Source organism: Dipteris shenzhenensis, chromosome 23, assembly GCF_047967505.1.
Source record: "Dipteris shenzhenensis isolate YYH24624 ecotype China chromosome 23, Dip_SZ_1.0, whole genome shotgun sequence".
In the NCBI taxonomy this organism is placed as follows: Eukaryota; Viridiplantae; Streptophyta; class Polypodiopsida; order Gleicheniales; family Dipteridaceae; genus Dipteris; species Dipteris shenzhenensis.
Window position 1 is genome coordinate 7,622,126 of NC_141618.1, and position 19,543 is coordinate 7,641,668.

At 44.7% G+C, this 19,543-nt stretch overlaps 1 protein-coding gene across 2 annotated transcripts in view; it reads left to right on the forward strand.

The window, feature by feature from the left end:
- The window catches only part of PMM (phosphomannomutase), a 40,612-nt gene continuing 21,069 nt past the window's right edge, over window positions 1-19,543 (forward strand). The window contains exons 1-5 of one of the 2 annotated variants that reach the window (XM_087394197.1): window positions 1-193; window positions 328-407; window positions 857-931; window positions 1,209-1,253; window positions 17,087-17,153. In XM_087394197.1, the coding sequence (XP_087250323.1) occupies window positions 863-931; window positions 1,209-1,253; window positions 17,087-17,153 (181 nt within the window). In that variant the 5' untranslated portion in view covers window positions 1-193; window positions 328-407; window positions 857-862. The remainder of the gene's footprint in view (window positions 194-327; window positions 408-856; window positions 932-1,208; window positions 1,254-17,086; window positions 17,154-19,543) is intronic. The other variant, XM_087394198.1, reaches the window with a different exon arrangement.

A 19,543-nucleotide genomic window follows, 5' to 3' on the forward strand; every position in this document is an offset into this window, starting at 1 on the left:
CGTAATGCATTGAAAAGGTGGAGTGAGACACGACTGGCTAACTCCCCCACGATGCACACTCTCACTGATTGCGCTTTTCTAAGCCAAGATCTAACTGCAGCATCACTTACGTTCCGCCTTTGAGCTATCATTCTCTCTTCCATTGCTTGTATCTTACGCTGTCTTTCGCCCAGCATCTTTTGGCTACTTTGAGGTAAGCATCCGATGCAGTACGTCCAGCTCTCGGTCTCAAAATGCTAGCTTTCCATTGCAATTCGTTTCAGCTTGCTGATCGATTTTGCTTTCAAACGCGCTCACCCTGCTGATGCCTATCAATCTTTCGTACAGCCTGTGCGCGTTTCTTCACTGATTTTTGTAGAGCCTGTGCCACTAAAGTCAGATTTCCAATCACATTACTCTCCTGTCATGTAAGTAAGTTATGTCTGGTTCTGGCTTTCGTAGACGTGGCTGTGAATCTTTGATATACCGTCTACCATTTGCGGTGACTTACAAAGGTTGGCTCAATTAATTACTTATGTTTGAGGAAGGTTATTATAATGGAACGTGACACTACTGAAGGGCTGCCTTTTTATTGTAAATAGTTCTAACTGAGAGGTGAATTCTCCAAGAGTGCATCACGTAAATAACTACATTTTTAAAAGAATCATTTGATTCGGTTTAGAGGACACAAATCTCAATTAGCGACACGAGGTGGTGAAGTTGGAATCCCTAGAGCATCAGATCTACTACTTTACAACTTGAATTGGTCCAGATCGGCAAAAATTGATATGGAGAATGCTCGTTTTCATCATGCATGCTTGATATCTTATCTGATATGGATCTATGCATTTTTTGACGTTCTTTTCTCACTTGGCAGTTTGCTATGGGTGGCCGCAAGCCTGGGGTTATTGCCCTGTTCGACGTGGATGGAACCCTCAGTTTACCGAGAAAGGTCCGTCCATCTGCATTTTCTACGATTTAAAATGACTCCTTTGGAGACGAAGTGCATTTTCTGAAGATGAATCCTGTGAAGCTTCAATTGAGATTTTAAGAGGCGTTCATTAAAGCCAAAACATGCACAGGAACATGATAATAAATGGGCACGAATTGCCTATACTACCTCCTCCAAAGTCATTGATGTACATAGATTGCTGGCTCGTTTGTCATGATTGTGTGGGTATGAGGTCATGGTCTGGAATGAAGATCTTCAATGTTTGTGGGATGAACAGGCTGCGACTCAGGAGATGCTCAAATTTCTACAGGAATTACGCCAAGTAAGTTTTACTTCCATGCCTTCACCTGTATCAGGGAGTATGAATCATGTCCCATATTCTTGTATTGTTCAAGGGGTTCATTAGATCTGGATTGAACAAAGCATAGGGATGGGTCAGTAGATGACCTGCCACTCCTTCCCGCCCCCCTCCCGCCTCCCCCCCTTCTTTATTAAATAAAATAATCATACAGCCTCGACTGGGTAGGATGTATCCAACAAAGGAAAAGAAGATTACATGGGCAAATACCCATGTTAGCAGTCCACCCTGGTGATCAAGAGTTCCATCTGACCAACAGTTGGGCAGGATGGGAATCGTGGAAATGTAGACAGTGGATTGGAAGTCCTAACTCAAGGTTTGCAAAACTGCTCCCTCTGCTGCTGCTCCCCCTGCTAGCCCCTCCCTCCTCCTCGCCCCTGCCCACTTCCGCCTCTCGACTCCATCTCTCCCTCCCCCCTCCCCCTGTCATGAACTCCTCCTGCCCCCTTGTGATCTCCGCCATCGCTGCTTGCAGCGCCCAATCATGCGCTGCTCCTGCGCCTCTGCCACACAGCTTCAGCAGCTGCTTCTCTGGCAGATGCTGTTGCGGCTGCTCCCCCCGGTTGCTCGTGGTTGGGGGGCCTGTGTCCCCCCCCTTGCCTGGCTGTGGCTGCTCGAGGTGTGTTTCTTCTTGCTGGTGCTGCACCAAAGGCTGAGGGAGCTCCCTTTTCTAGGTCTGGCTGGTTTGAATCAGCTTGGTTGGCTGCCTGACCTTGGTGGGACTGAAGCAGGACATCTTTTCCCTGCTCTTTCCCTTGCTTCGGCCTTTTTTTGGGGTTCCTGCTCTCTGCAGACCCCTCCCCTTTTTTCCCACTTTTCCATCCCTCCTTTCCTTGTTTTCCCCGCCTCTTCCTCCTTCCTGCTACAAAGGCGTAGTTTTTTGTTTTGGTACCGGGGAACGCAATCTTGGTCGTGACTTCTTTTTGGCCTGACAAGAGGGGCTCTCATGGTAGCTCCCTTGACTCCCACAGCTGTTTGGATTACACTTTGCCTGGAAGATAAACAACAAGTGAAGATTGCCATCCAGTCTCTCTAGATAGAGCACTGGTGGGCTTGATGGCTTGTGAGCCTACTAGGAGTTTCCGGCAACTTGTTAACAATACAATCTTGGGATGCATCATAGACCCATAAGGAAAGTTATTGCGGATCTCTTACTCCTTTTTGTACAGATTCCACCATTGGCAGTTAGAGACAGGCTTCAAGATTGGCATCTTCAATCTTCAAGTCCAGGCTTATCCTCTCAACCTTTGCATTTACTGACTTCCATACAGGCTTATAGATTGATTTTACCTCCTCCATGGATTGCTCATCATGCCAATTCTCTTTGGCATCTGAATAAGTCTATCTCTTGGTGGAAAGCCAACTTGAAATTAATATGGAAGCTGAAAATGCCATTAAAGCAAAGACTCTTTTCATCGAATTGAACTTTGAGGTCCTGATTCGTGATCGCAAAAACGGACAACAAGTTCCTCTTGATATCTGGCACATAAAAAACATCGGACAACTATTTTACAACTCCATCTGGCTTGAGAGGAATTGTACATTTTGCTTTTATTGGACATTTTGCATCATTGCTGACTACTACCAGGATGTCATTCCCTACCGGCTGTAGAGAGGTATACCAATCCTTCCGACTGGTCATGTGGCATGATGCACCACTGTCAATAATCCACAGTTCATCCGCAGGTACATGAAGTGCCTCCGTGCAAATCTCCTCAATTGCTACGAATAACTCTACTGGTACTGCCTATGCGTTGTTGCTGGACTCTTTCTTTACTCCGTTCTTCTAATCTGCAATCTTCTTCTGGCACTCATTCTGCTTGTGCCCTGCCTTGTTGCAATAGAAGCACTTGATCTTCTTCTTTATCTTTTTATCATTAGAAGAAGATGGGTTACCAGAGCCCTTACCCTTACCTTTCTTTGATCCAGCCGAGAAAGAAAAATCTTCTCCAGCCCTCGTCTTTTGACGCATCTCCTCCTCCAGAAGCATTGCACTGATGGTTTTCTGTTACCAGAGTCCTTATACTTACCTTTCTTTGATCTAGCATAGAAAGTCGAATCTTCTCCAATCCTCCTCTTTTGATGCATCTCCTCCTCCAGAAGCATTGCACTGAAATCCTCAAAGTTGAGACATGGATTTCTGTTCTGCATATTCAGCATCGTAACAAGACTGTCATACTTTGGTGGGAGAATCCGTATGCACCTTCGTGCTAGATTCTCACTGGTGATGGTGATGCCAATTGTAGTCATCTGATCGCGCAGATTCTTCACTCTAGCCAGCTGCATGATGTTGTTGCTATTGCTTGGGAAGGAAGACTTTGAGGTGTGGAACTACTTTGGCAGCGATATGAGCATGGGTATATGGAAAAGATCAGTAAAAGAGAGATCGAGGGAAAGGCAGGAAAGAGGAGTTACGAAGGAGAGATCGAGGGAAATGGCAAGCGGGGAGTAAGGCGAATTTCGTACAGATACGTACGGATCTTGTACGTCTTCTCTCCAGCAGCTGTCCAAGGCTTCCATAGCCTTTTTCGTCGCCACAAAGTGCCTCATTGTTGTTCCCAGGCTGAGGCGACTGCTTGTAGGCTTCAACTGTAGCTGTTTCGAGGCCCTCTGCAGTACCCGTGGCCATCTATTGCTACTTTTGTACCGCAGATCCAGACGCCATTACACGCAGCCCGCACAAAGCACGTACCTGCGTGTCGTACAACGTCCCTGCGTCGTATCTTCCATACCTGCATCCCGTATTGCGTCGTACATCTTCCGTACAGTAGGTCTCGTAATTGTTCCGTACACTGTGCATCGTACTTGCTCCTTACTTGCACCCGTACAGTAGATGTATAGTGCTCCGTACAAGAGATGTACTTGCTCCGTACAGACTCCGTACAGCATGTACGTGCTCCAGGTATTCCGTACAGTTTCACACGTGTGAAATTGTTGTCAGAATCTGTACTTGTTGGCATTGGCTGTGAATCAGGACATTGGCAATTTTGGGGCTTTCAACTGTTTTCACCTTCTTTGGTTGCAATTTCTTGCAAGAACATTGGGGCTTTGGGATTTGGTCTGCAATTTCTTGTTTGTTTGCAGTACATTGGGTCAGATTGCAGAACATTGAGTCACTTTTGCAGGACATTGGGTCAGATAACAATACATTGGCTTACATTTGCAAAATCTCAGCAAAATTTGGGGCTTTTCCGCTTTTTGGCCTATTTGCCCTCATTAAATTTGGGGCTTTTGCCAGATTTGCTGTTTTTGCAGTGAACATTGCCTGACACAGTCACATTTGGGTCAGATCTGCATTTGCCCTTTGATTTGGGTTAGAAATTTGTAGAACATTTATTTGCAGATATTTGCTGTCATTTTTGGATAGCTAGCTCTTTGCAGTGATAGCCTTGAGGCTTTTGGGTTTTCAGGTCTTTTTCAAGGTATCACATTTGCAATGGCTGGGAACAATCAAGATCTATTTGGCATTCTTCGTGAAGATGATAAGTTGGATGGCACCAACTATCCGATGTGGTCTCTTATCTCATGAAACATATTCTTGTTGCAAAACATTTGTGGAATATTGTTTCTGGGGTTGATCTGAGGCCAGCCAATGCTACAGTGGTTGCCTCTACTGCTGGTTCCTTTGCAGGGGGTACTCCTCCTGATGCCTTATCTTCTAGCACTCCTGCTACTGCTCCCCCAACTCAATAACAATCAAGATGGGATGCAAGAGATGCAAATGCACATTCCTGTATTGCTTTATCATGCAAGAGAATCATTATTCCACACGTCCGGTCTTGTAGGACAGCAAAGGATGCTTGGGACAAATTGGCTTCTCTTTATCAGATTTGCAATGAGGCACATGTTGCATTTTTAAGAAGACAGTTGCAGGAGGTCAGTATGAATGAAGGTGATTCTATGGATGCCTACCTGACAAAGGTTAAGGACCTTATGGAACAACTTGCCAATATTGATGAGGTGGTGCCAAATTCTCAGCTTGTTAGTAGCACATTGAATGGATTGCTAGATACATATCAAGGGTTTGCTACAACCCTTCGGTTAGTGGCCATGGGTAATCTAGACCACTACTCTTTTGATCAGCTTGTCACTTTGCTTTTGCAGGAAGAGCAAAGTCGTGCTAATAGACAAGCCATTATTCCTGATCATGCATTTGCTTCACAGCAGACAGGAAGAGGCAAGGCTTCCAAGCCTAAATCTGCGCATAGCAGCTGCAATTCCTCCCATGCATCTAAAAATACAGCAGATAAGTCAAAGAAGAAAAGATGCAACTATTATCGCAAGCCTGGACATGACATTTCAGAATGCAGAAAGCGCATTGCTTCGGAGAAAAAGAAAGCAGGATTGATAGTTAATGCCTCACATGCAATTGAATCCCACGAGCCAGCAGATGCTTCACATGCACATGTTCTCGAGGATGATTGGGCATGGGCTGTCCATTGCTCATTTGATCCCTCCAAAGTTGATGCACTCTTTACTTCTAATGATGCTCAGTCTTGGTATTTGGATAGTGGTGCTTCCAAGCACGTCACATCTTGCAGACAGTTGTTTCATTCTTTAGCTGATGCACCTCGAGGGGGGACTGTCACATGTGCTAATAATGCTTCCTATGCTGTAAAAGAAATTGGAGATGTGTAGCTCACATCCATTTCAAGCCATCCTGTCATTTTAAGAAATGTTCTCTTTGTGCCTGGAATTGAAGTCAACTTGATTTCAATATCAGCAATTGCCACTTCAAGTTTCAGAGGGATTTTTGATGGCTACAGATGCCTAGTTTACGATCTTCATGATGACAATGCCATAGTTCTCACTGGCACTTTGCAAAAGGGGCTTTATCACCTTGATCATCACTCAGCTGCACTTTCTATTGAAGCATTTGCTATTTCACATTCACAGCTTGCTGAAACTCATCTTTGGCATGAGAGAATGGGTCATCTCAATTATAGAGCTCTTGCAAAGCTACATTCATAGCAGATGGCTAATGATGTACCTCAAACTCACACAGTTTCCAAACATGTGTGTGAGGGTTGTCTTTTGGGTAAGATGCATCGGTTTCCTTTTCAAAAGAATTGTCCAAAACTCTCACAAAGGAAATTGCAGCTAGTACACAGTGATGTCTGTGGCCCAATGAGGAGAAATGCCATTGGGGGGTACAAATATTTTTTGACTTTCATTGATGACTTCACAAGATATTGCTGGGTATATCCTTTAAAAGTGAAATTTAAAGTGTTCTTATGCTTTCAGAGGTGGCTGAATATGATTGATTGTCAAAGGAGTTTGATGCATTTTTGCCTTCACGGGGCATTGTTCACTCATGCACTACTCCTTACACTCCTCAGCATAATCCTGTTTTTGAAAGGAAGAACAGGTCTACTATGGAGATGGCCTGATGTATGCTTAAGGCCAAGTCTTCGCCCAATAAATTTTGGCTTGATGTAGTAACGTGTGCCAACTATGTGCTGAATAGATCACCTACAAGGGCATTGAAGACTGTTACACCTTATGAAGCATGGAAAGGCAGGAAGCCTTCACTTTCACACATGAGAGTTTTTGGGTCTCTTGCATATGTTCATGTACCATCTGAGCTGAGACATGAGTTTGATGATAAGGCAATCAAATGTATATTTATTGGTTACAGTCAAGAGAGCAGAGGGTATAGGTTATACCAACCAAATACCGGGAAGATTATTGTCAGTAGGGATGTAATCTTTGCTGAACATTCAGCTTCTCCTCTCGTGGACTGCAAAGGTAAGCCAGAAGTTGACATGTTTGATGCCTTTGAATCTTGGTTACCTCTGCCTTCCTCAGAAGAGGACTTTGACCAGCAACATGAGCCTCCTGCAGGCCCTCCAACAAGCAATGATCAGCCACTACCCCATGATGATTTGCAGGTTTCTCTTCTAACACCAAATGATACCACTATTCATGATGCAGTGATTGAAGAAAGAGCTGTCAATAGACAGCAAAGGCAAGTTCCTAGATGGCTTCTTGATACATTGAGGGACAGCAAACAAGATCAGCCTTTTGCTGCTCGGACAAGATCAGGGAATAGACAGATGCATGGTCACTTGCTTGAGTTTGCACTCCTTGCTACAGCTTGCAATGAAGAGCCTCTGTGCCATAAAGATGCTTTTGACAGCAAAGAGTGGATGGATGCAATGAGAGCTGAGTTACAATCCATTGCCAAAAATGACACATGGGAATTAGTAGATCCTCCTCCCGGCAAGCATGCCATTGGTACCCGGTGGGTCCACAAATTAAAAAGAAAATCTGATGGTAGTATAAAACGCCACAAAGCTCGTCTTGTTGCAAAAGGTTATGCCCAACAACAAGGCATTGACTTTGAGGAGACATTTGCTCCCACATCTAGGATTACTACCATTAGATGTGTCATTGCCATTGCAGCCCATCATCATTGGCAAGTGCACCAGCTTAACATCAAATTGCTTTTCTTCATGGGAATCTGCAGGCAGAAGTCTATGTCACACAACCTCCCGGCTTTGAGGTTGTTAATTCGAAAACAAGGTATGCTGGCTTAGAAAAGCCCTTTATGGTTTGAAGCAGGCACCCAGGGCTGTCAAGAGTGGCAGCGGAAGATGTAAGCAAACTGAAGCTACAGAATCACACAGAGAATACTAGAGACAACAAGATGTGCGACAAACAGATCTGCTGTAACTTAGCCCATAAACCAGGGCAGCAACTGTAATACAAGGAGTCCTGAACAGGATGAGAAACAGGAGCTGCAGAAGGGGCTGTACTGGAGCAGAGGATCTGGGCACAAGGAGGCTTGAGCCTGAGAGCACGGAGGCTGGAGGAGCCTGCAACGAGGAGGCAGGAGGAGCCTGGAGCAAGAAGGCTGGAGGGGCCTGCAACGAGGAGGCAGGAGGAGCCTGGAGCAAGAAGGCTGGAGGGGCCTGCAACGAGAAGATCTGCAGAGGGAGCGTGGGCAGTAATACAGAACAGCTGAAGGGAGGCTCCGGTGAAGATGGCCAGGAGCAGGCTGAGACAAGAGCCTTGAGGAGCTGCTGGAAGAAGTGCATAAATGAGGAAAAGGGAAAGACCCTTTTATAGGGAAGGCCAGGAGGGTCGGCCAGATGGCCTAGACCGACCAGCCTGGTCGGTCAGCCAACTGGGCCGACCAGCTGGTCGGCCAGGGGCTGGTCGGCCAGCCTCGGCCCTGTCTCGTGGGTGCCCCCTCTGAGTGTAGGAATAGCCTCCGACCGATGGAAAGTAGTGTCAGATACAAGTGTGGAACCGGGAAGGAAAGAACCTGTCCCCCTCTGAAACTGCGACGATGTTATCCTTCCAGGTGTCATAGTTAGTACCATCAATCTTCTGAGTTTCGGAGAAGTGGGGAAGGATTGGGATCTGTATCTGGGTGTGGAGATCCGTACTTTTTAGACAGGACTGATGATTTCTTGAGTGGCTGAGGCCCCCCATGTGTTTCAATACCAAACAGAGAACAATCGAACCCAAAGATCAAGAGCCAATAAGTTCTCCCAGAAACCCCTGAATAAAGTCGTACGGGTGAAGACGGGAGCCGACCCGATGCGCGATGAAGGAAGGGGGGGGAAAGGCTCTTGATGAAGCAGTAGGCTGCTATTGATAGTCCATGGTACTAGGTCCAAAATTTCAAAATAAATTCACAAAAGATCCGACTGATGCTTGGCTTCGGGACAGGATGGATGCCGACCAAAATTGGTGCACAAGAGGTACTGCCGACCAACAAGACATGTGCCTAGGAAGATGCCGACCAGCAAACTAGGAGCCTGCAGTGATGCCAACCAGAGGGAGTAGTGACCAAGGTGCCAATCTCGGGGCAAGAGGAACATAGACTGCTAACCAGGAAATCACCCAGGTGTTGGTGGAAGCTTCAGTAACCAAGAGGATGGGGAGCACCTAGTGCTCTGATACCATGTCAAGAGTGGCAGCGGAAGATGTAAGCAAACTGAAGCTACAGAATCACACAGAGAATACTAGAGACAACAAGATGTGCGACAAACAGATCTGCTGTAACTTAGCCCATAAACCAGGGCAGCAACTGTAATACAAGGAGTCCTGAACAGGATGAGAAACAGGAGCTGCAGAAGGGGCTGTACTGGAGCAGAGGATCTGGGCACAAGGAGGCTGGAGCCTGAGAGCACGGAGGCTGGAGGAGCCTGCAACGAGGAGGCAGGAGGAGCCTGGAGCAAGAAGGCTGGAGGGGCCTGCAACGAGGAGGCAGGAGGAGCCTGGAGCAAGAAGGCTGGAGGGGCCTGCAACGAGAAGATCTGCAGAGGGAGCGTGGGCAGTAATACAGAACAGCTGAAGGGAGGCTCCGGTGAAGATGGCCAGGAGCAGGCTGAGACAAGAGCCTTGAGGAGCTGCTGGAAGAAGTGCATAAATGAGGAAAAGGGAAAGACCCTTTTATAGGGAAGGCCAGGAGGGTCGGCCAGATGGCCTAGACCGACCAGCCTGGTCGGTCAGCCAACTGGGCCGACCAGCTGGTCGGCCAGGGGCTGGTCGGCCAGCCTACCCCCTCTGGCCCCCCCCTGCTGCGTGGGAGCTGGTCGGCCAGCCTCGGCCCTGTCTCGTGGGTGCCCCCTCTGAGTGTAGGAATAGCCTCCGACCGATGGAAAGTAGTGTCAGATACAAGTGTGGAACCGGGAATGAAAGAACCTCACGAGGGGCGGGCACACCCACAAAGAAGCCCTCACTCAGAGCAGTGTGCACACAAGTACACTGTAGACAGGAGATGCATATAATGCTAACAAGGGCATGGTATGCCAAAATTCATGCACACTTACTATCCCTTGGTTTTCAGAATAGCCCCACAGAACCCACTCTTTATGTCTGTGGGAGTGGGTCTGATTTTCTAGTGCTGATTTTATATGTGGATGATATGCTCATCACGGGCCCAGATACTCAGCATATTGCAGCTTTCAAGGCTGATTTGCAGCAGATTTTTGAAATGTCAGACATGGGACAGCTCCACTATTATTTGGGCATTCAGTTTGCTCATGTTAAGGGGGTTATCATGATGTCATAGTCCAAGTATATTGGACAGCTCCTTGATCGTTTTCAGTTCGAGGATTGCAAGCCAATCTCTACTCCAGTGGAATCTGGCTTCAAATTCTCAGCTCATGATGGGAGCCCACCATGTGATATCACTATCTATTAGCAGGCTGTTGGATGCCTTACTTATTTATTTCACACCAGACCTGATTTATAGTATGCAGTATCTCAGCTCAGTAGATTCATGCACATGCCCAGTTCATAGCATTGGCAGGCAGTGAAGAGAGTTTTCAGATATCTAAAAGGCACTCAGAATTTAGCCCTCTTCTATGGTGATTAGGGCTCACTTACCATGCATGCTTACACGGATAGTGACTGGGCAGGATGTTCTGACACTAGAGTGTCACATACTGGCAATTATTTTTTGCTTGGCAATTCATGTATCTCTTGGCTTAGCAAGAAGCAACCAACAATTGCCACATCTAGCTGTGAGGCTGAGTACAGGGCAGCTTTCACCGCTACAGTAGAGTGTGTCTGGCTTCGACAATTACTTACAGATCTTGGTATTCTCCAAACATCCTCCACTATGGTCTACGTTGACAGCCAGAGTGCTTTGGCCATTTCGCGTAACCCAGTGTTTCATGCGCGTACCAAGCATATTGAAGTTCACTATCATTATGTTCGGGAGCGGTTGTCAGTAGGAGACATAGAGTTGTCCTATCTTCCCACAAAGGACAACATAGCAGATTTGTTTACAAAGGTAGTTCCTCGTCCCAAGTTCGAAGTCTTCCGCCAGGCTTTACATGTGGTTCCCTTTGCTACATGATCTGAGATACCTTGTACATTCATAGGTACCTATATCCTTTTGGATTAACATGTGCCACCTTGATCAGAAAATACCAGGTATTCTGAGACGTTTACAGAATACTTCAGCCCATACCATGGAGGGGGGTTTGTAGACCATCTTCTCTAAGTTCTAGTGATGCCCTATAGGCCCTAGTATGTGCCTTGTAGGCATTAGTATAGGCACTTAGTTTATTGTGTGCCTTTTATGCCCAATAGGACACTTAGTCCTATGTGACACCTAGGACACTTAGTCCTAGGTCTAGGTACAAGTACTATGTACTTTGTTTTTACACATTACTCAAGATTGACGTGACGGCTGTGACTCTTCGACTCTTTGTACCTTGCACTCTCTTTTCATTCAACGATTCTACAAGAGGCTCTTCATTGCAAGCTGTAGCAAGGAGTGCAAACTCAAGAAAGCAACCATGCCTCTGTCTATTCCCTGATCTTGTCCGGGCAGCAAAAGGCTGATCTTGTTTGCTGTCCCTCAACGTATCAAGAAGCCATTTGGGAACTTGCCTTTGCTGTCTATTGACAGCTCTTTTTTCAATCACTGCATCATGAATAGTGGGATCATTTTGTGCTGGAAGAGAAACCTGCAAATCAGCATGGGGTAGTGGCTGATCATTGCTTGTTGAAAGGCCTGCAGGAGGCTCATGTTGCTGGTCGAAGTCCTCTTCTGAGGAAGGCAGAGGTAACCAAGATTCAAAGGCATCAAACATGTCAACTTCTGGCTTAGCTTTGCAGTCCACGAGAGGAGAAGCCGAATGTTTAGCAAAGATTACATCCCTACTGACAATAATCTTCCCAGTATTTGGTTGGTATAAGCTATACCCTCTGCTCTCCTGGCTGTAACCAATAAATATGCATTTGATTGCCTTGTCATCAAGCTTATGTCTCAGTTGAGATGATACATGAACATATGCAAGAGACCCAAAAACTCTCATGTGTGAAAGTGAAGGCTTCCTGCCTTTCCATGCTTCATAAGGTTAACAGTCTTCAATGCCCTTGTAGGTGATCTATTCTTCACATAGTTGGCACACATTACTGCATCAACCCAAAATTTATTGGGCAAAGACTTGGCCTTAAGCATGCATCTGGCCATCTCCATGGTAGACTTGTTCTTCCTTTCAGGAACAGGATTATGTTGAGGAGTGTAAGGAGTAGTGTATGAGTGAACAATGCCCCGTGAAGGCAAAAATGCATCAAACTCCTTTGACATATACTCTCCCCCCCTATCCGTGTTGAGGGTGACAAGCTTGCATCCTGATTCATTCTCAACCATATTCAGCCACCTCTGAAAGCATAAGAACACTTCAGATTTGACTTTTAAAGGATATACCCAGCAATATCTTGTGAAGTCATCAATGAGAGTCATAAAATATTTGTTACCCCCAACGGCATTTCTCCTCATTGGGCCACAGACATCACTGTGTACTAGCTGCAATTTCCTTTGTGAGAGTTTTGGACAATTTTTTTGAAAAGGAAACCGATGCATCTTACCCAAAAGACAACCCTCACACACATGTTTGGAAACTGTGTGAGTTTGAGGTACATCATTAGCCATCTGCTGTGAATGTAGCTTTGCAAGAGCTCTGTAATTGAGATGACCCATTCTCCTATGCCAAAGATGAGTTTCAGCAAGCTGTGAATCTTAATAGCAAATGCTTCAATAGAAAGTGCAGTTGAGTGATGATCAAGGTGATAAAGCCCCTTTTGCAAAGTGCCAGTGAGAACTATGGCATTGTCATCATGAAGATCATAAAGTAGGCATCTGTAGCCATCAAAAATCACTCTGAAACCTGAAGTGGCAATTGCTGAAATTGAAATCAAGTTGACTTCAATTCCAGGCACAAAGAGAACATTTCTTAAAGTGACAGGATGGCTTGAAATGGATGTGAGCTGCACATCTCCAATTCCTTTTACAGCATAGGAAGCATTATTAGCACATGTGACAGTCCTCCCTCGAGGTGCATCGGCTAAAGAATGAAACAACTGTCTACAAGATGTGACGTGCTTGGAAGCACCACTATCAAAATACCAAGACTGAGCATCATTAGAAGTAAAGAGTGTATCAACTTTGAAGGGATCAAATGAGCAATGGACAGCCCATGCCCAATCATCTTGGAGAGCATATGCATGTGAAGCATCTGCTGGCTCGTGGGATTCAATTGCATGTGAGGCATTAACTGTCAATCCTGCTTTCTTTTGCTCCGAAGCAATGCGCTTTCTGCATTCTGAAATGTCATGTCCAGGCTTGCGACAATAGTTGCATCTTTTCTTCTTCGACTTATCTGCTGCATTTTTAGATGCATGGGAGGAATTGCAGCCGCTATGCGCAGATTTAGGCTTGCCCATAGGCTCGGAAGCCTTGCCTCTTCCTGTCTGCTGTGAAGCAAATGCATGATCAAGATCAATGGCTTGTCTATTAGCACGACTTTGCTCTTCCTGCAAAAGCAAAGTGAAAGCTGATCAAAAGAGTAGTGGTCTGGATTACCCATGGCCACTAACCAAAGGGTTGTAGCAAACCCTTGATATGTATCTGGCAATCCATTCAATGTGGTACTGACAAGCTGAGAATTTGGCACCACCTCATCAATATTGGCAAGTTGTTCCATGAGATCCTTTACCTTTGTCAGATATGCATCCATAGAATCACCTTCATTCATACTGACTTCCTGCAACTGTCTTCTTAAAAATGCAACACGTGCGTCATTGTGAATCTAATAAAGAGAAGCCAATTTGTCCCAAGCATCCTTTGCTGTCCTGCAAGACCGGATGTGTGGAATAATGTCTCTCTTGCATGATAAAGCAATACAGGAATGTGCATTCGCATCTCTTGCATCCCATCTTGATTGTTCCCGAGTTGGGGGAGCAGTAGCAGGAGTGCTAGAAGATGAGGCATCAGGAGGAGCACCCCGTGCAGAGGGACCAGCAGTAGAGGCAACCACTATAGCATTGGTTGGTCTCAGATCAACCCCAGAAACAATATTCCACAAATGCTTTGCAACAAGAATATGTTTCATGGGATAAGACCACATTGGATAGTTGGTGCCATCCAACTTATCACCTTCATGAAGAATGCCAAATAGATCTTGATTGTTGCCAGCCATTGCAAATGGGATACCCTGAAAAAGACCTGAAAACCCAAAAGCCTCAAGGCTATCGTTGCAAAGAGCTGGCTGTCCAAAAATGACAGCAAATATCTGCAAATAAATATTCTGCAAATTTCTACCCCAAATCAAAGGGCAAATGCAAATTTGACCCAAGTGTGACTGTGTCAGACAATGTTCACTGCAAAAAAAACAGCAAATTTGGTAAAAGCCTCAAATTTAATGAGGGCAAATAGGCCAAAAAGAGGGCAAATGCAGAAAAGCCCCAAATTTTGCTGAGATTTTTGCAAATGTGACCCAATGTATGAGAATCTGACTCAATGTCCTGCAGAAAAGACTCAATTTCTCAAAATCTGACTCAATGTCTTGCAAAAGTGATTCAATGTGCTCCAATCTGATCCAATGTATTGCAATCAAATAAGAAATTGCAGATCAAATCCCAAAAAATAGCCTCAAGGCTTGCAACTGCAAAATTAGGACTTGTTGTCCACAAATTGACTGCAAAAGTGCACCTATCCCAAAATATAGACCTCAAGATGTAGGCTTTCCAAATTGTTGAAATGACTTGAGAAGATTTGAAACAGTAAGAGGAAGATTAAGATAGCAAAAGTCCTAAAAAAGCCCCAAATTCTGAGAATGTCAAGTATGTGACTTCACACATGCAAAGACTTTACTGAAATCTCGAGACAAGTACCACTGTACGGATAGCTCTTATACGGGACAAGTACCACTGTACGGAACAGTACTTAGCGCAGTACGGAATCCAATGTACGATACACGTACAATGTACGGAGACTGTACAGAACAGGTACGTCTGTTGTACGGAAGCTTGGTGTACGGAATAATAGGTATGGTTGTACGGATGTAGGTACGTTCCCATGTGGCTGTACGACGATGCAAGTACGAAATGCAGTATGAAGTAGTTACAAGACCTTCTGTACGCCTGTAGGAAGATGTATGGCACAGTACGGAGCGTAGTACAGAGCTGGTACGGGGACTTTTTGTATGGAGGTACGTCCTGTGTGCAGGCTGTGAGTACTGTCGTCTGTACAGTCGTACAGACTGTATGGATGGAGGAGCAGATAGGCTGAAGGAAACTGGTGCAAATCTGGGGGCAGGACACGAGTCGAATGCCGCTCTGATACCACTGTAGGATCGTTAGATGAAAGAGCAAGTGCAAGGTGCAAAGAGTCGATAGATTCAGCCATCACGTCAACTAGAGTTGTGTGTTGTTTTATGAAAAGAAAGGTACATAGTACTTGTACCTAGGCCCTAGGACTAAGTGTCCTAGGTGTCACATAGGACTAAGTGTCCTATGTGGCATAAAAGGCACAATAACAACTAAGTGCCTATAACTATGGCTACAAGGCACATACTAGGGCTCATAGGGCATTTCTAGAACTGGGAGAAGATGGCCTACAATCATTCCCCCAAATTGTTGGAATATCTGGCTTCACCGTTGTTGCCGATCGCTCCATTGCGGACTAGGCATTGTCTGAAGCCACTTAAGGGCTTGGTGATGTGCCTTAACTATGAAAGTCCGTCCGTATAGGAAAGGCTTCCAATGTTTTAATGCTTGGATGACACCGAGGAGCTCTCTATCATAAACTGAATGGGCCTATCTTCTTGCTGAAACACTGCCCCGATGGCGACATTGCTAGCGTTTGTGATCACCAGAAATGGATCCTCTCAAGAGGCGATCTTCATAACTGGTGCTATCGTGGCCAGTCGTTGCAAGTTATGGAAGGCCTGCAAAGCTTTGTTTGTGACTTGAACTTTTTGTCTGCATGTCTTTACCCCCTTGAGTAAATCTGTAAGAGGGGGTGCGTGTGTTGAGAAACTATCCATGTGTGAGCTGTATGCTTGACACCAGCCTATAAAGGATCGGATCTCCTGAGCCGTCGTGGGGACAGCCCAACTTGTGATATACAACCCTTGGGTCTAAGGAATATTCACACTCATATAGTCCATAAGGACCCTTTTTCCATTATGCATTTACATATGCACAAGTGGATGTTGAGGTTGCTCTTCAAGAGCCTCGTGTTTGACAGCATGCCAATGCGTGATGTTGTCTCATGGAAGAGGTGCACAGGCTTTGGAGCTGTTCTCACGAATGCATGAGGAGGGTATCCAAAGCAGTGATCAACCTATCTTATGCCCTGAAGGCTTGCAGGCACTTGACAGCATTGGAAGACAGGAAGCAACTTGGTGGGAAATTTTTGAAGAGTATTCTTGGACAAAAGTAGAGCCATCCACTCCCAAGGAGTAAAGAATGGATTCAAGTCATGTTTTCTGTTTTCATGGTAGCCACCTTGCTGGATATGTATGTGAAGTGTGTGAGTATGGACGATGCACGAGAGGTCTTTGACAAATATGCATTTGAGATCTTTGACAAATTTCCTCGTTGTATTTTGTACCATGATTGTGCAGTGTGCCAAACGGGAAGAGCGTGTTTGGTCTTTAAAGCGGTCCATTTTGGCCATCAAGCTGCTGCAGATATTTGTTATGCTACATTTAGTTAATGTAATGTGAAGAACTCACAAGGCTTGTCACTCCTCACCATATCATGCCTTTGATATTTCCTCATTAGCTGTTCAGCGCCCAAGCTCCAAATTGGGTGTGAAATGAGTTGAAGGGGGTGTTCGAGGCCCAGGCACATGCATGTAGGCGAGGAGGGGAAAGATTCGTAATGGCTATGCTCATAGTAAAGACATGACTCATCACCTGTCCAGTTGTTTAACGCATCTAAATGTTTGGCTGTTGATCTTTTTTCCTTTTTGTGCAACATTTATCGTTGAAGTTAAATGTGTACTTGAAAGTAAGTTTGTATGATACTTGATGCAGGTAGTTGCGGTTGGTGTTGTTGGTGGTTCCGACCTCTCCAAGATATGTGAACAACTTGGGAAATCTGGTCTGTATATGGGTCCTTCTTAATTATTATTTTTGGCAGTCTTATCAATATTGAGCAGCTTAACAGTCCTGGTGTGCCAAGTTGTCCCTCTTAAGATGGCTTTCCAGTCTAATGGAATTCCTTGGCACGAAGGAGATGTGGGCATCCACTAGAGTGCAGGCCCAACTAATTATCATCTGTAAGAAAGTGGGAGGCATCAGCTAGGCTTAAAGGGCCTTCTGACAGAAACAGGATTTTAAGAAGTGTTTAAGCCTAGAAACTGGAGCACAGGTTTCAGGCCCAGCAATTGGCAGCTGTTGTAAAGTTTCCACACCATTGTAGCATCTTTGTCTACAACAGCTTGAAAGCTCTCTATTACATCAGACTGATTGGCTTGAAGAAAAGATTAACTGGTCTCCATAATTGAGCCTGGTCCTGTATCCCCATGCTCAATGAAATCAACCAACGGAGGTCTTGCGAATATTGGACTCTCTATTTACAACTGTTCATGCTTTTGTGGTTGTTGGGTCATGATTTTCTAAGGCTTTGTCTTTCCCAACCAAGGACACACGTTCCCTTCAGTTCTCAATTTCATCGAGACCAAGGTCATAAAATCTGACTCTCTTGAGTCTTCTAAGTTGAATGTCACCTTTAAACCTTCCCTGGAGTAGGATTGACCCTTAATACAACATGTACTTATTTGCAGTTTCATCAATTTTTTAGTAATCATTGTTGTCATGCTTTCCAAGTCTTTTACTTCTGTTTGCTCTTATTGAATTTACAAGTTAACACTCATATTCTGACTAATGAATGAGACTTACCTTTTATCTCACAAGCTTTGACAAAAAGTTAGTATTGGGACCTTTTTATAGATGTGTGCCTCTGTGTGTGTGTGTTTATGCCAATCATAGTATGGAAAATGGGCTGAATCCACAATGAAAATAACCACAAATAACATAGACCATAATGCCTTGATTTTTTCACTAAGCTTGCACACACACTTTTTTGTGAGAAGAAATCTTTTATTTCTATGGAATAATTACATTTGAGCTGCTTCAAAAACGAAGTAGCTTGCACACACACTTTTTTGTGAGAAGAAAGCTTTTATTTCTATATAATAATTACATTCATAGCTGCTTCAAAAAACGAAGTAGCTACTACTCAAGAAAAAATCTCAGTATAGGCTGTATACACATCCTGATCAATCAAACGAGTCTGAAAACAATCGTAGAATGATTGTTGTAGAGATCGTTTGAAAAAAAGAAAGGGTGAAAATAGTGGATCACCAAAGACTCTATGATTTCTATCCATCCATAAAGTCCATAGGGTCCAATATCGCACCCATATAAAAAATAAATCAAAACCCTGTCTCTGGGGATGAAAACCAAACAACTAGAAAAATCTGCCAAAAGTAACAGTAGGAAATCGCTGTCGAAGCCTCTGTCTGATGAGAGCAATGAGATCAGAAGTATTTGGACAGGACCAAAAGATGTGGAGCACTGATTCAGTAGAGTGCGAGCATCTGTGACAAACAGCTGAAGCAATATGTCTATGTGCGAGTAACTGTCCAGATGGAAAAATGCCAAGGAGAACTCGCCATAAGAAAAGCTGTTGTCGAAGAGGGACTTTGTAATGCCAAAGGAGACGCAGCCTTTTTCTCCACCACTTCATTGGACGATCCATATGCCAAACAGTATTTGCTCTGTTGGAAATCCAAGGTAGAGGTAATAAAACTCTATACAATGATGACACTGTGATATGTGAAAGCTTCAAAGGACGGACATATGAGGAAGGAGAGCGTAAAATCCAATCCTCAAGCCGATGCTGTATTTCTAAATGAGGTATCGGCAAGTACGGTTGGAGCATTGCTGAAATTTTATGCCATAAAGGACGATAATGAGCTCCCAAGCCATATTTGCGAGCAGCCAAAGAAAAAGATAGAATTGTGCCATCATCATGAAGTACATCCGCCACAGATGAAATGCCTTTGAAGGAGAGAAAATAAGAACGTCGGGGTTCTTGTAAGGCCAAAGGTGGGTGGAATACTTTAGACCAAAAGAGATTCTCTACCCTCAAAGAGTAGCTTGCACACACACACACTTTTTTGGTAAAATCCATTGTATTTATATGCTCATAAATTTACAATATGGGAGGTCTCCCACACACTAGCAAAGAACTCCGAAAGAGAGCCCAATAGAAGAACTCAAAAACAAGTAGAGAACACTTCAAGGCAAGTAGCATCCAAATCCCTTGCAGCAATACTGTCATGTAAAGACTGCTTAAGGGACATTCTGAAGAAAATATATGCCTGAGGAAACTGTTGACCCATCCTAGAGTGCAGTCTCTGTGTCCAGATGGTCCATAATACCCAAAAGCGAGTCCAATGAAAGAAAAGGAGTAATGGAGACATC